The sequence below is a fragment of the Colossoma macropomum genome, unplaced genomic scaffold (assembly GCF_904425465.1).
Source record: "Colossoma macropomum unplaced genomic scaffold, Colossoma_macropomum, whole genome shotgun sequence".
Classification (NCBI taxonomy): Eukaryota; Metazoa; Chordata; class Actinopteri; order Characiformes; family Serrasalmidae; genus Colossoma; species Colossoma macropomum.
In genome coordinates this window covers 16,047,822-16,063,990 of record NW_023494794.1, presented here as the reverse complement: position 1 = coordinate 16,063,990, position 16,169 = coordinate 16,047,822, and the positions used below count along the sequence as shown (strand labels likewise).

At 39.5% G+C, this 16,169-nt stretch overlaps 1 protein-coding gene across 1 annotated transcript in view; it reads left to right on the top strand.

Moving 5' to 3' along the window:
* Positions 1–3,468: 3,468 nt before the first annotated feature.
* acaca (acetyl-CoA carboxylase alpha) overlaps positions 3,469–16,169 on the top strand; it is a 59,364-nt gene continuing 46,663 nt past the window's right edge. Inside the window, exons 1-10 of the mRNA XM_036580364.1 lie at positions 3,469–3,666; positions 5,681–5,930; positions 12,087–12,219; positions 12,765–12,903; positions 13,378–13,487; positions 13,699–13,780; positions 13,877–13,975; positions 15,163–15,269; positions 15,384–15,494; positions 15,620–15,829. Of these exons, the coding sequence (XP_036436257.1) occupies positions 5,710–5,930; positions 12,087–12,219; positions 12,765–12,903; positions 13,378–13,487; positions 13,699–13,780; positions 13,877–13,975; positions 15,163–15,269; positions 15,384–15,494; positions 15,620–15,829 (1,212 nt within the window). The 5' untranslated portion in view covers positions 3,469–3,666; positions 5,681–5,709. The remainder of the gene's footprint in view (positions 3,667–5,680; positions 5,931–12,086; positions 12,220–12,764; positions 12,904–13,377; positions 13,488–13,698; positions 13,781–13,876; positions 13,976–15,162; positions 15,270–15,383; positions 15,495–15,619; positions 15,830–16,169) is intronic.

Below are 16,169 nucleotides of genomic sequence, written 5' to 3'. Positions count from 1 at the left end.
GCGATTCTCTCTGACCAATCAGTGGTCTGCAGTGTTTATATGTCAGGTATCAACTCAGCTCACTTGGAACCTCAATGGATGTGATACCAAAGTACCCAGTACCAGAAACCTAATTTGCCTAATGGAAAACTAAAAAAGGCGAGTAGAGTCGAGTCAAGTCAAGTCAAGCTGGTACCATGTATCTCCATATATTTGTTTTTCTTATGGGCATTTTACACAAGGAACAGTCAACAGTGCCCTAGTAAATCTGACAACAGATTTACTAGGACACATTTAGTAGATGCTACAAAATCACTGTACTCATTGTTTTCAATGGCCTGTTTAAAATGTGGTATGACTGTTTAACTGGTGAATTCTGTCCATTCCAACTCAAAACGGTGAAATTCAATGATACATGTAGTGTTTCATGAAAATGTATTTATATACTATGGTGTTATACAGTACTTTTTGCCATATTGCCCATCCATCATTGGTGTAGCTCATAGATCAGTGTACCAGCATGTCTCAGACAGTATGTCAGATCATCAATAGAAACTACAGTTCCTACCAGTCCAGTTCTTATTTTCACTTAACTCATTCTTCTCTCTACTCTCAGCTGTTTCACTATGGGCGCGTTGAGTCATCTAGCTGTTCTGATAGACGCAGGTTGTAGCATGTACCATAACGTAATACCTGCAATCATAGCACGTTCAGGTTACACAGGCTCCACCGGCTTTCCAGCTTAGCTTCTTCAGGGGCCAACTATGAGCTCTCTGCTGCCTCCTCTCTGTTTTGAATCATGGCTAATCTGTTTAAAAGAAAATAGTATTTTTTATCTGTTCCCAGTTTTATCTGCAGAACAGGTGGTGTCTGGCTGATTGCTGACCTTTAAACTGAGCTGTACCTGAACTCAAAACTGATGTTGCACAAATGCAGACTGATATTTCATGATACTTCATCAAACCATTTACCCAACAGTTGGATCTGAGCGTGCTGTCTGCATGGCAGGTCAGTGTGGACTCAGGTCAAGGTTGATTGCAGTTTACTAAATAATCTTATTCCAGTGAGTGACATTAGCCTTGCATGAAAGATGTTGTCAGTAAAAGGTTAGAAATGTCATTTCATAAGTTGCATATTCATTAACCCTTTAAAATCCCAGGCTTATTGTATACTAAGGCTTATTTTTCAGTAAGGGACTTCAATGCAAACTAACTAAGCTATTCTTAGGATGTAGAAATACGTAATAAAACTTTGGGCCTGCGGGCAGGGCCTGGACATTGAAGGGGTTAAAGAAATTTGTATCTGGATGTCTGAAAAACAATGTATCTAAGGTATTTAAGGGAGTTGTTAAGAAATGTATCTGCCATGTAGCTCGATTAAAGAGAAAACACAATCTGTGGGCTAATTTAAAGGAAAAACTAATGTTAACGATGAATACAAATGAGTAGCAACTTCATGCTAATTGGTGCCTACTACCCTCCATTCATTGTTAGCCATGTTAGCATGCTGGGTGTGTCTGTTGTGTTAAAGATGCGCTGTTCACAATTAAATGGCTGATGTGCATCTTCATTATTATCTCAATGCTCAATACTATTACTCAATTCTGAATGTAGGAATGTTTAAACTAACTTGTTTGATCACTCTGAGTAAATTCCTCATCACAGCCAAAAGCTCCACAAGAACAAAATCATCTTAAAACTCAGCTAACAATACTGTGCAAAAATCAGAGACCACTTTTTATTTATTTAATTTCCAAAATGGCCATTATGTACAAGTTATTTATTTTCCAGCTACAGGAAAAAGCAGAAACAACATTTAACAGATCTCTACACAGAAACTGCAACAACTAAATATAAGCATTTTTTTCAGTATTTATCCAGCCATGGTCTTTATAACAGCTTCCATTCTTCACAAGATTCTTGCTCTCAGTTTTTTCTAAGAAATCTGCAGGGATATTCTTCCACAGCTCCAAAGTTCAGTCTTAGAAGTTCTGCTTCTCACAATCCAAGTAATCTTAGACACATTCATGGACTCTGGGTTGGCCAGTCCATTGTCGTCTATGTCCTTTTCTCAGTAAGGGCTTCTTGACAGCTACACAACTTTCAGACCCATAGTGTTGAGTTGTCTTGTCACAGTGGAAGGATGGACAGAAACACCTGTTTCAGATCTGGAGCAAGAGAGGAGCTTGATATTCTTTCCAAAGACAGAAGCTTTAAGTGCTGTTTATCTGATGGGGACAGTTTTGGTGGTCTGCTCTACCAGGTCTTGCGTGGTTATTAGAAGTCCCATTTTTTCTGTATATTTTACTAATATTTATATAATTAATAAACTCCAGTTTTGGAAACTCGTGTTTTTTAAATAAATGAGGGGTGGTCTCGGACTTTTGCACGTCTGCAATGAGTGAATATCCATTTGAAAAGATGTATCAATCTGGTTTTCACAAAACTATGAACTTCCAGACCCATCTCAGTATTCATAGCTGTCCAGTCAGATGGAGGAACTGTAAAACTGGAATTATATTATATTATGTGTCACATAATAACTGCAAAGCTGTGTGTTGTTATCAACTAGCACCCATGTGTCAAACACGAAGCCCGCGGGCCAAGTCAGCCTCATGGCACAATCCTTTCTGGCCCGCAAAATAATTTTAATGTTCTATTAATAATAGCCCTTTTCACAATGAGCTGCACTACAACCCCCAGCATGCACTGCTACATAATGTGTGCTCTGACACCACTCCCCCAATAAAAATGTATAGGAAAGTGGTTACATCACCAAAGGAAAGATGGCAGGTGTGTAGTTCATGCAAATAGGCAGTTTTAAAAACCCTACCTCCTTTAAAGATGTTTAACCTTTATCTGTAGCTAATGTAGCCTATTGTTTTATATAAACTGCTTCTTTATATTTTTAAATGATTTTTAAATAGTTCAGGTATTCATGTAATATTTTTAACATGACCCTTTTAGTGGTTGAGTTTGACACCCCTAAACTAGCGGATACTTTTTTAGAGAAATAATGATACAGCTACCCATGTTAAAAAGGAAATGATCCAGATTTTATGTTAAGTTTATTAAAAGTGTACTGACATGTTGGTAAATGTAGCCGTTAGCAAAAGTGGTGTCAAATCACTGAATAAGAGACTTCTGAACATTTAGGGCTAGCGAGTTAATTACCTGTGTCTCCTTAAAAAAAGTTCGTAAAAAAACATTATGTGCTTCTGTGACACATTTAGGTCAGTAGTTTCGTGTTTGCATCTCTTTTACGACTTTTTTAAAGATAACGTGATGTACCTTTAATGCAAAACGCTTCTGCTGGGATCAGACCATACTGGGCATGAGCACGTGGACCCGGCGACTCCTCTATTCATTGGTCACACCTTCTTTCGTAATTTGCATGGATAAACCCGCCCCCCCCGACCGAGGCGTGCGATCTGATTGGCTCCCTCATGCGGCGTGAGTCCGTGCGGCCAAGGTCAGAGGTAGACGTCCAGAAGTAACCCCGCTTCTGTCTCGGCATCACGCCACCGTGATGTTGCTGTCAAAGGGGGCTGCGGAGTGAACGTCTCGGCCGACTGTGACAGACTAGTCGCCGTCGGAGGATTAGATATGCTATTAGCGCTTTAACCACATAGAAGAGAACCCCGTCGGGATCAGCACATCAGAATTGCTTGCCGACTCTTTTTGCACGGTAAGTGGATGAGGGGGCTGCGTTCCAATATGTGTACTTGTGTTCTAAGTAGATCACTAAGCCGGTGCCTGGAATTCGGTCCGGTCATTCGACCACTGGGTCCAGAAATGCGTACTGGTGTTCTAACTAGTGCTTAGCTATGGCGTAAACTATGGTTCCCATTGGGTCTTATTGGCTTCATACTAGTAATGCTATAATGCTCGTGCTGTAGTCGCGATTACGCTTCAACAAAGTGCTCTAATTAGAACACTAGCACGCATATTGGGACGCGCCCCAAGCGTATTACCGGTGCTAGCATGCTAGCTGGATGGTGGCTTTCCTCGCCCATCACCGGCGTTATGCGGCAGTGTTTAACACATGTAACTACAGAATGTCCGCCCACTGTGGCTTCTTTCATGTGTAGCAGTGGCTAGAAAGCAGGTTTTGGAGTGACCATGAAAGCTATGTGCTCCTTTAGTATCTCAGGAACGACATAAACGTGATTTCTAAACGTTTGACAGTGAACTCGCGCTTCTTTAAGACACATATCTGAATGTGCTGCCGTTGTCAGAGGCGCCAGATTGTAACTGCTGTACGAATTAAGGTGGAACGGGAAAATTCAGACAAGAGTCTGGTGAATAGGAAGCTGACATCGGCCTGGTCCGTAGCGAGGACACGCGTGTGTTCCTGCTGTGTCTGTGTGGACGAGTTTGTCAGGTTGAGCGAGCTGGTTTTAAGGTGTGTCCGGCGGTAAAGCAATTGTGTGTGCAGTGAGTTGGGAATACTGGTATCGGTAAGCAAGCAGAGGAGACTTTACTCAAAACTTAGCGCGGACACTGAGTTTGAACTGTCACCTCATCTGCTGTGATGTAGCAAAGAGCCAGGTGAGTTAGTGTTAGCTTAGTTAGTTAGTTAGCTGTGTTTGTTGTAGTGCTGGTAAGCAGAGTTGGCATAAACAACCCTGAGGTAAAAAGTGTTGTCAGTGCTGTGGAAAAATGTCTACCTGTAGAGCAAAAGTAGGTCCAAATAAGTGAAAACAAATGGAAATTAACAAATAAATAAATGAAAACTTTTTTCACTCAAGTATCAAGTAAGAAGACACTCCTGAAGTAGTTAGTTACTGAGTTCCCAGTAGAACTGCACTGGGATTTCTGAATCCATCCATCATCTGTTAGCATAGCAACTGAAGTTTGTCAGGCCTTAATCTTGTCTGTTTTGGATCTATAATAAAATGATAAAGCTCTAAAAGTGAGCAGTCTGAGCAACAGCAAAGCTGCTGAACCAACAGAACAATAAAATTAAACAAGAAAATTAAAAAAAGAAATTGGGAATTTAAAGTGAATGACTGACTAAAATGGAACTGAGGTAAAAGTACACGTAAAAGAAGGTTCTTCAAGGGTTCTTTAGTAAAGGCAATGGTTATATTTTGATCCATTAACTCTATATAGAACCATTTCATGCTTAAATCGTTCTTTGCGTGGTGAAATGGTTCCAGGTTGATGGACAATGTGTTGTATATGGTTCTGTAGAGCACTATTTTAAAAAAGGTTCTTCTGCTGTTGCAAGCTTAATATCGTAACAGTAGCAGAACCCTTTCTGGTGATATATAGAACCATTTTCAAAAAGGTTCCATATAGAACCATATACAGCACAGTCTCCATCCATCTGAAGAAGCATTTCACCAGGCAGAGAACCATTTAAGCATGAAATAGTTAAACATAAAACTCATGGATCCGAATAGAACCATTGCTGTTATCAGAGAACCCTTGAAGAACCATCTTTTTTAAGTGTGTGGAATTTATTCTGCTTAAACGCACTGCAGTTTAAATAAGTACTGTTATTTGAAAATAACCATGAAAATGAAATTTCTTTATAAATAATAAATAAACTGTACAGCCTGAGCAAAACTGGTGAAGTATAAAAATAGGTTAAAATAACACTCTCTTTTTCTCTCTCTCTCTCTCTTTCTCTCTCTCTCTCTCTTTCTCTCTCTCTCTCTCTCTCTCTTTCTCTCTTTCTCTCTCCGTCTTTCCAGTATTTGGAGCCTGCCAGTGTCGTCCGGCCATGGCAGAGCAGGACCCAGCTGTAGATAAGCCTCCGGCCTCTTTGGCCTCTCACTTCACCATCGGCTCCGTGTCGGAGGATAACTCTGAGGATGAGGCTCTGGGCAAGTCAGGGCTGCCCACGGAGGAGAAAGAGCGTTCCCTCTCTCCGTCCTCTATGAGCTCAGACAGCACTTACGAGATGGGATTTGAAAGCCTTGATGGACCGTTGCACAACATGAGGTCAGTGAAGTTTCAGATTTTGTGGCATGTTGCAAAATGGGGGCCAGATTACCAGAAAAAAACCCAAAACGTTCTTAAACTACGTTTTAGGATTACACTTACATGAATTTGGGTGGATTCAGATGTTTTGGGACACACGTCAAAGGCCTTGGATCATAGAGCTATTCTTACAGATGGAGATACAGATAGATATAGTGGCCCCGAAAAATATTTGGACACTAGTAAACTTTAATGAAGTTCAACAGATTGCCTAATCAAATGTTTAAGAAACTGATGGTAGATTGTTTGTGTGGAAGGAGCCTGGAGTACAGTTCAGACCAGACTGCATTAGGGATTCTGTAAAGCACAGAGGTGGAAACGTTAAAGTCTGGGACTGTTTATCTCACAGTGGTTTCACTGATGGCATCAAAGCATCAGTTGAAACTGTAATTAAAAAAAGAATTTCTTAAACGTTGGCCTCTTAGCTGATGGGACCGAATACATGAAGTCGACCCATAGAACGTGCATCAGAATGTTCCTAAATTATAAAATTTTTCCAGTTTTTTAGTATGAAAATATACATAACTGTTAAATGCACCAATGTGGGAATCGTGGGCCGTTACTGATATCCGATATTTGGCATGTACCCATCTGCCAATGCCGATACGTAAACAATTACAAAATGCAGGAATTGGGATCAGCTCCACCTGGATTACCATTATGGAGAAATGTAATATTTATTTGAGGGTTACAAATACGGTAAAATGAACAGCCCAGCGTTCACAGTCTGCCTAAACATGCTACTCAGGATAGAGTAATTATGTCATCAAAAATCGGTTTGAAATATCAGTCACACACTGATATTCACACACTGATATTCACACACTGATATTTCCACTGATGCTGGAAATATAAGCAAATATCTGATATCTAGTACCGATACAAGTATATTTCTGATATCGTTGTGCATGTCTTGTTAAATATCATTTGTTTTTGCAATGTTGGCCTTTTGTTTTTTCTCAAATGTGCTCTTAAGAACATTCCCAAGAAAAAAGAGCAACCTTCAGAACATTTTTCAGGAATAACAAACATTCTCAACTTTTATTCCTAATTTTAACTCAAAACATAAGAAGAGAACAGTGAAGAAAAAGCAGAGCATTGTTTTAAAAAATACTCTGTCCTTAGATGCCTGTCTGCATGTCATCACTGTTCTTGGCCGTCTGATTCAGATTCATTTAGATAACTTGCTTGGAATTTGGATTGGCATATCTGTGGTGTTTCATCAGGTTTAAATTGCATCGTAAAAGTTCACTGTAAAAGTTCACTGTAATTCAGTGCATAGTGAATAAGTGTAAGTCTCAATTCTGTTACGTTGTGTTGTTGATTTAAGCTGATCGGAGTCTCTGGAGCAGCACACAACCTGTCCTCTTTTGAAATGATTGATTTTCCTTGTATAGTATGGAAAAAATACCTGCAAATATGTCATTAGCTGATCTTATTATGAAGAGCGTAAATAATGACTGGATAGTTTTCTTCTCCACTTATTGATACCCTTTTGATCTAAATGCGGTTTAAACAAATGGCTGAAAGTTGAATTGTTTTTATATTAAAATTGCAATTTGAAATTGCAAGGGTTGCACTCTTAATTATAGCCTACATTATCAAGAAGTTTGTCTTAACAAGTTTGAATTGGGGCAATACAACCAAGACTTAACTAGCAGTCTGGCCCAGTATTGTTCAGCGTTCCTAAAAAAATGGCTGTTCTGGCCTTCTTGGCAATTTTGGGATTTTTCCCCAAATTTTCTCCCTAATTTAGTTGTATCCAGTTTCACCCACCAGCCTGAATCTATAATGTACCAAAAATGATCACATTTAAAATCACTATAACGATATTTCTCAGAAAAATCACAGTTACGTGTTTTCCTCACATCATTTAGCCTCGTTTAAACACTTAGAAAACACAAAGTTTGAGTGCTGACACCACAACAAGTGGTATAAAATAAATGGGCTTTAGTTTTTCTCCCTGGGTAACAGTCGTTACATTAGTTTTTTAATTTTACTAGCTTTCTGTTTAACACTATTTTAATTAATTTGCTTTATTTTAGACCGTAAAAGAAAACATGCTCCTTTATATTGAAAGCAGTTTGAAAATCTAGGTGTCCCTTAACATTTGCTGGGCACTGTATATGTCCAAGTGGAAACGTGGAGGGCGGCAGTGTAAAATGGAGGATTGAGAGTGGTGAGTTCATGGAGGTGAAGTCTCCCTCGTTAGCCCCCTCTCTGGTTCGCTGGTGTGTGTGAAAAGCCTTGGCTCAATGTTTCCGCCCACAATCACACAGGGCTTTTCTGTATGAGCAGAACTGCTGCAGCTGCAGCACCGCTCTTCCCCTCCCATTCACTACCATTCATCAGAGTTGAGCACAGTACAGTGCTCAACTCTGAGGAAACTGTGTACAGTGCCAGTCAAAGGTTTGTGTTTTTTAAAAATTCTTCACATTAAAACCGATCGTTCCGTTTAGCCCACCTTTGAGTTGATGCACTTTTGCACACTTGTTGTCTTCTCAGAACTGCTATATATAAAAATATAATACTGCGCACTATATTTAATATCAAGTCAAAATAGCCATTATGTACATGTTATTTACTTTAGGGAAGAAAGCAAAAAAAAAAAGCCTAACAGAAAATTCATTAGAAGCCTCAACAACTAAATGTGCTTTTCATTTTTCAGTAGTGTGTCCACCCTTTGTTTTATTACAGCTTCTGTCCTTTTCAGCAGACTTGCTCTCAGTTTTTCAAAGAAATCTGCAGGGATGTTTTTCAACACCTTCAAAGTTCAGTCTTAGAAGTTGGTTGTTTTTTCTGCTTCTCATGATCCAAATAAACCCAAACACATTCACTATGTTGAGATCTGGACTCTGGGGTGGTCAGTTGATTATTCTGAGAACACCAGCAGCTTTTTGTTTGATTTGCAAGTTTTTTTTTTTTCCTTTTCCTTTTCTTAGTAAGAGCTTCTTGACAGCTACACGTCCTTTCAGACCCATAGTGCTTGAGTTGCCTCACAGTGAAAGGATGGACAGAAACACCTGGGGATTTTTTTCATGTCTGATGAAAGAGTAGAACTCGATTTTCTCCTCTGTCTCACAAATAAAAGCTTTAGGTTTATCTGATAGTGATCGTTTTGTTGGCCTGCCAAGGTCTTGTGTGGTTGTTAGGAATCCCCCTTTTTTTGTTTTTTTTTGGACACACCTTCTTTTTTTCACTTATTTTTTTGCGTTTTCTCTTCTTTATGAAAGTGGATCTAATCTCTAATCTAAAAATTGAATTTTTACTGGAAGTTAAATAAACAAACCATAGTCTGTTGACTTTTGCACAGTACTCTACATTCCCCTATTGCAGTAGCTGTGATAAAGCTGATGGAACTTAAATCTTTATTTGTTGATAATCATTCGTGTTGTTTGTTATGTACTGACATTTCATCTTGTAAATATAATAGAAATTTTAGTCTGTGTGGCTCATAACAGATGGTTGTGCTGAGTGAAGAGAGACGAATGTATACATTGTGGGGGGCCAGCAAATGGTGCTGAAACTGCCACTGAGAGACAATAGGATCCGCCTCTCTCATGTGTTGCTTTCCTATTGGTTGGGAGGAGGAGCTGCTGTGAGGGATTGGAGGAAATATGTGGAGTTTTTTCCAAAAAGCGTGGTGGTGTGTATGGTGGGGGGAAGGCGTGTGCTAGTGGGCTGGTGATGATGTAACCACGCAGTGTCAGGCCATACAGAATTCAGCCAAACACACACATGCACACCACAGCGCCAGCTCACATTCCTAGCGGATCGGGAAGATTTTTCTGCCTCCTCTTCCCCTTCCTTGCTACGTGTGTGGTACAGGCTCCCCAACCACCCTGTAAAATGGTTTCTAGGAAGTGGCACTTTAGCGGCTATAATCAGAGCTGGGGTTAAAAATCATAGCGGCAGGCAAACGGATGCATTGGACCAGCAGAAGTGCTGCAATATTTGCTATGATGTGTAATATGCTGGATGGTTTGCACCAGTATAGACTAGTTTTTAAAACAATAGTTTGGAGAAAAATCTAATGTATACAGTTTTGTCCTACCCCAAATGTAGTCGTTTAACACTACATATAGCATCTGAGGTTTGCTGCTTTAGTGAAGCTGTGCAGCTAGCGTAGCTAAGAAGTAGAGCTGTAATACCAACATGCAGTGGTTAATGCCAAAACAAATTTACATCAATCAATATACCTGATATCATAACACTCCTTTTAACAAATTAATTAATTAGCACTGTGCAAACTACATGCCTAAATCAAAGTACAAAACTGACCACTCATTAAACTAAGCAGCAAAAACAGCCTGTTGTGAGTTCAGCCAACGCATTTACAGACAGTCATATGCAAAGATTTGAATACACCTGTTCAAATTACATGGTTTATTGATTTTCACTCACACTGGAGTTATAAAGAGTGTGACTGCTTTCTTAAAGAGGCATGATAAGGGGCAGCCAATCTGAACAGCTCATTTGCAGTCTTAAAGGCAGAGTAACAGCAACAGCCTGTTTAATTATAAGGAAAGAGGTTGAAAATGGCAGTGTAAAAATCTGTTATGCCTATCTTTCACACATAGACTCGCACAAACATCATAAGTGGACCTCAGGGGGGAAAAATGACATAAAACAAGAGAGGTGTAGGATATGAGCCTATGAACTAATCTCAGATAGACTTGTTTGTGTAGTTTCTGAGAACATTACTTTATAACTCGTGGCTTGACGCAAGTATGTGATGATGAAGGCAGTCAAGTTGCACAATACTAATTGGTGCAGTACAAGATTCCATCACTTGTTATCTACAGTATCGTAGCTCCAGTGAGTAGGTTAAGAAACACACTTCAGACACTCTTGGCTTGGTGTCATGACTGAGAGTTACCTGTTCAGCAGCGTTGGGCAGGAGTCCTTTTACAGTATCAGAACTCCATTAAATGCTATCTATAGCCCTCTGTATTGATTGTAACATTCTCATGGGGTAAAAAACAGGCCTACAGTAATGAAGTCTGTAGAAGTCTGTACAAGTGTTCCCAGCTGTGATGGATGTTGCCTTAATTATCACTCCGCTACATCTGAAGCCCTTATTGGAGTGGTCATCATTGAATCCTGCTGCACTGTAGCCCTGAAGTTATGAAATATATCGCTGCTGTTGGAACAAAACCTTACATCTCCAAAATGATAACTTTACAGGAGAAGGAAAAAACATACTTTTCTCTTAATGTAACTCAGTGGAGCCAGAATTGTTTCCAAGTCATTTTGGGCCGTTTTCTGCGGTCTATTCATCATGAAATTTCAACACAATGTGAAGGACAACAGGCATTTTCAAATTATGTCAAAAACTGAAAAACAACAAAAATGGAGATGTTTTGTTCTGACAGCAGCGATATACATATTTAATATGCACATGCTGCTTCCTCTATACAATGGAAAACATGGTTCCAGTTGTCTTGCTTCAATGGCAGGTCAGATCTTCTTGTCTAGTGGCCCTGCTGTAAATGTAAAGTAATGAAAATCAGTGTCTGACACCATGATTGGCTAGCTATGGACAAATAATGGATTTTTTGTTTTGCGTGACCTACCATGGAGCATCTAATAGAGAGCTTTGATTACGTCTGCAGGGCGTCGGTGTAAAGGGGTCACCACATTGCAGAAATCTCATGATAATAGCACAGTGTTAAGTTTTGTGAAATATACATTTGCAATTATTTATCATTATTTTATTTGACCAGTGCTTAGGGCCTAGAGGCAAATTTACTCTACATTATGTAAGAATGAGATTTTTCAGTGTTTTTAGAAAGCTTCATCTTTTAAATAACCCATGCTTTCTGTAGGTCATAGTTTTATTTAGAGTTACATAGAGTTTATTTTTTGAGTTTTACAAGGGAGAGTTAAGCTAAAAACTAAAAGATCAGGTTTCTGTCAGTGCTAACTAGGATAATTTTATGAAGACAATATCATTTTCTCAAATGAAGGCCTTCTGAACAGTTCAAATTTTTTGCTGTATTCCAACTCATGATATAGAATTATGGAGAAAAAAGGGGGCTTATAGCGAGTCCAGGACTGGTTTTAGAACCACTGTGCTAGGCTAAAGTAAATTGTGTTGAATTTCCTTTCTTCAAGGCCTAGTATGTCAGGGCTGCACCTGGTGAAGCAGGGCAGAGAGCGCAGACGTATAGACTTACAAAGGGACTTCACCGTGGCCTCCCCTGCTGAGTTTGTCACACGCTTTGGAGGAACTAAAGTCATCGAGAAGGTAAATCAGGCCACCACGTGTGTCCAATGAGCTTTCAGCATAAAAATCTGATGTTTACTTTTTCATTTTGCCCTGGACCTGTGTCGTTAATGTACAGGAAAAATGTGGGCTTTACAATTTCTGCCTCCAGAAGCAATCTCGAGACACTAAATATGTTTAGACTTATTGACTACATTGTAGGCATATTTTGTTACCTTTGAAATTGATATTTATTTATTTATGTAGTTAGTAAGTGAAACTATTCCTTTAAAGGAAGATGTGAACTAAAGGTGTTGTTGTGGCCAACAAATATAAAAGCTAATGGCGGCCAGTTGGTATAATCTTGGTTTAATTATGCTGACTGGCATCTGTTATCTTTTATTTTATTGTTAGCCATGTTAGTTCAGTAATACATAGTCCAGTTTTACAGATCTGAGGCCAGCTACATCCTGCTAAAGTGACATTGCTCAAAACTGGCTGTAAATTAGCACTTTTACTCTCAATAGATAATTAACATATCTGCATTTTTAACACCCTTAATTTAAACACGTATTTTGACATTGTAGGTGCTCATTGCCAACAATGGCATTGCTGCCGTCAAGTGTATGCGCTCTATCAGGCGCTGGGCTTATGAGATGTTCCGAAATGAGCGGGCCATCCGCTTCGTCGTCATGGTCACCCCCGAGGACCTAAAGGCCAATGCAGGTGATTTAAAAATTGGAACTGAAATATTTTGCCGTTCATAACACCATGATAAAGGATGTGGTTAAACAGGCAGCACTTCAGTGGAGACTGGCTTTGTTGTCGGCCTAATTAATAGAGAAAGGCTCTGCTCAGTGAGGTGGAAGCTGGATAAGTGCTTCCATGGATGAAAAGACGTTCAAATGTGTATAATTCTGTCACTGTTGTATAATCATCCTTAAAAAACAAAAAAAATCATCATTTGCACTTTATGCTCATTTCAAGTTAACCAATAGAAAGTGATGCTGATTACTTTGCATTAATGTACTACACATTTTAGAGCATTTCATTTTTCTCTTTCTCCTAATAAGTTACCGTTTTGGAGATATGAGATTTTGTTATGATAGAAGCAGCATATTACTGTTATAGAGAATATGAATTTTTGCCTTTAAAATGTTTTGAAATGTGGTGAAGTTATTTCATTTGTGATGTCCACAGAATACATTAAAATGGCTGATCATTATGTACCCGTTCCTGGAGGAACCAACAATAACAACTACGCCAATGTGGAGCTTATTTTAGACATTGCCAAGAGAATTCCAGTTCAGGTACTTAAGACATTTTTATTCAGTAAGACTGATTAGATACAAGCTCATTTACAGTACATTTACTTTTACTGTAAAATGCTGTGGAGTTGAAGTAACATGGCTGAAATATGTCAAGATTGATGAGATTTGATGTCTGCTTTGCTTGCAGATGTGTATTGCATGGTTAACATGTTTTAGTTCAATTCTCTTTTTAACCTTTTCTTCACTTTAGGCCGTGTGGGCTGGTTGGGGTCATGCATCGGAGAACCCAAAACTTCCTGAGCTGCTTCACAAGAACGGCATCGCCTTCATGGGTTCGGCTCCTCAAAATATAATTGTTTCACCTGTAGATGAGGTTTTTGTGTTATGTTGGTGTTAAAACATCCATTCTGGCTATTCTTAAATCTCAGGTCCTCCCAGCCAAGCAATGTGGGCTCTAGGAGACAAGATTGCATCTTCCATTGTGGCGCAAACTGCTGGCATCCCAACTTTACCATGGAGCGGAACAGGTCTGTCCAAGCTCCCCCTTACACACCCTGAATAAAAGCAAATGCCAGTCCACTTAATGGGGCTGCATGATATAGACAAAAATATTTGTGCTGTGATGCTTCTTTTAATCTATTTAAACCCAGTGGGGAATAATAATTATATAATGAATTAAAGATTGTTCAGCATTATTTTGACCAAAATGAAGACACTTAACATGAAGACATGTACAGAAACACTCATTTGGAGCTGTCACTGGTAAAACTCCTCACATCACAATGTACATAAGACACTGGTTAGAGGGCTCGTTTGCATACTGCAGCCCTCTTTAATATTAGTGTTCTTAAGGCCAGTATCATGATTATGATTAAATATCGATATATTGTTCTGCCCCATCACTTGCCCGAAAGTGCTTATGTAGCTAACAGACAAATAGAAGTGAGTGGAGAACTGTTAGCAAAATTAGCTATTTAAGCAATAGAACACGAGAGGGAGTGTGTTATCGCGAAATAACATCACGGCTGTGATTTGGTCGCAGAGATTATCACAGCCGTGATGTTATAGCGATAACGCACAACTTCGAGTGTTCTATTGCTTTTATACAACAGTTAAATAAATTAAGTAAGAAATACGATAAGATAAGAAATAAGATAAGAAATGTCATTTAATATGTTTTAATGTCAGCAGTTCCTTCCGCCTAATTATAGTTCCTTAACAAGCAGTTCGTTGCTACGTCAGAGTAACGAGCTCTGCTCTCTCGCTGAACATCTGGCAGGTCATTCTTCAACTCCATACACAGACCAACTGACAGTTTGGAAATTTAGTGTAGTCTCATCTTCAGAGTCTGACCAAATCGTCTGTCGGTCAAATGTGATCTTAAAAGTATCCGTTTTCTGTTTGTGGCAAAGTAACAAGTAAAAACGTTCAGATGGCTTGAGCGTCTCCTACAGCTGTCAAAGTCATTGCTTAGCAACAGCGTCTCAGCGGAGTGATACAGTGTTTGTGAAAAACCCATGATGTTATGGCGAAATAACAGCATGGTTAGAACAATTCTCAACCAATCAGCTTGCGTGGCTGGAACTAACTGTAATTAAGGCTAGTACTGATGAAAAACACTGCTGTCTAGTTCAGATCTAGCCATAATTGGATGTCCATAGGATGAATGCTGATGAGTGAATAGGTATTCATGTCTCCATGTGTTCTCCTACAGGGCTAACTGTGGAGTGGTCGGAAAATGACCAGAAGAAGCATATCATCAATGTTCCACATGAGCTCTATGAGCAGGGCTGCATCCAGGATGTGGAGGCTGGTCTCAAGGTAATAAACATTGTCACCAGCAGTGACCACTGCACAAGTAATTTACATCTTTGTGGTGTTCTACTCTTAGCCATTAGCTGCTAGCATATCTCAGTAGTTTGATCTTCCTGGCAGGCTGCAGAAAAGGTGGGCTACCCCGTGATGATCAAAGCCTCAGAAGGCGGAGGAGGAAAGGGCATCCGCAAGGTCAACAGTGCTGATGACTTCCCCAACCTCTTTAGACAGGTCAGTGGGCATCTGAAATCGAGATCTAATCAGGACAACAATGTTTGCATGAACCCAGCTGCTGTAATACCATATGCAATAAATCTTAAAATCTAATGTTTTCTTGGCTAATTGTCACATTCCAGGTGCAAACGGAAGTTCCCGGCTCCCCCATCTTCGTCATGCGTCTAGCTAAGCATGCGCGCCATCTGGAAGTGCAGATCCTGGCTGATCAGTACGGCAACGCCATCTCCCTGTTTGGCAGGGACTGCTCCGTACAGCGCCGACACCAGAAGATCATAGAGGAGGCACCTGCCACCATCGCCACCTCTGATGTGTTTGAGAATATGGAGAGGGTATGTGGCCACAAATCTTACCACAGTATATTTTTGTCTGTATGATTTTAATATTACGTTATCAATAAATATCCACACAGTAGCGGATACATAACCTTTTTTAGCTGTCTCGCTGGTTTATACTGTTGTAGGCGAATGGCTATTTACACGAGTAAAAGAAACGTCACCATCAACTGTACTGAAGTGGCATAAAAGTTATGGAATGTTTTGTATTTTATTTGTTAAAATACAGGTTTTCACTTAAAATCAACAAAACGTGCATTTTTGCAAACAACTGTATGTATCCATTGTAGCAAAATGAGTTTCTTTTAAATGGAAGGAAATGGTTTTAAATGAAAGG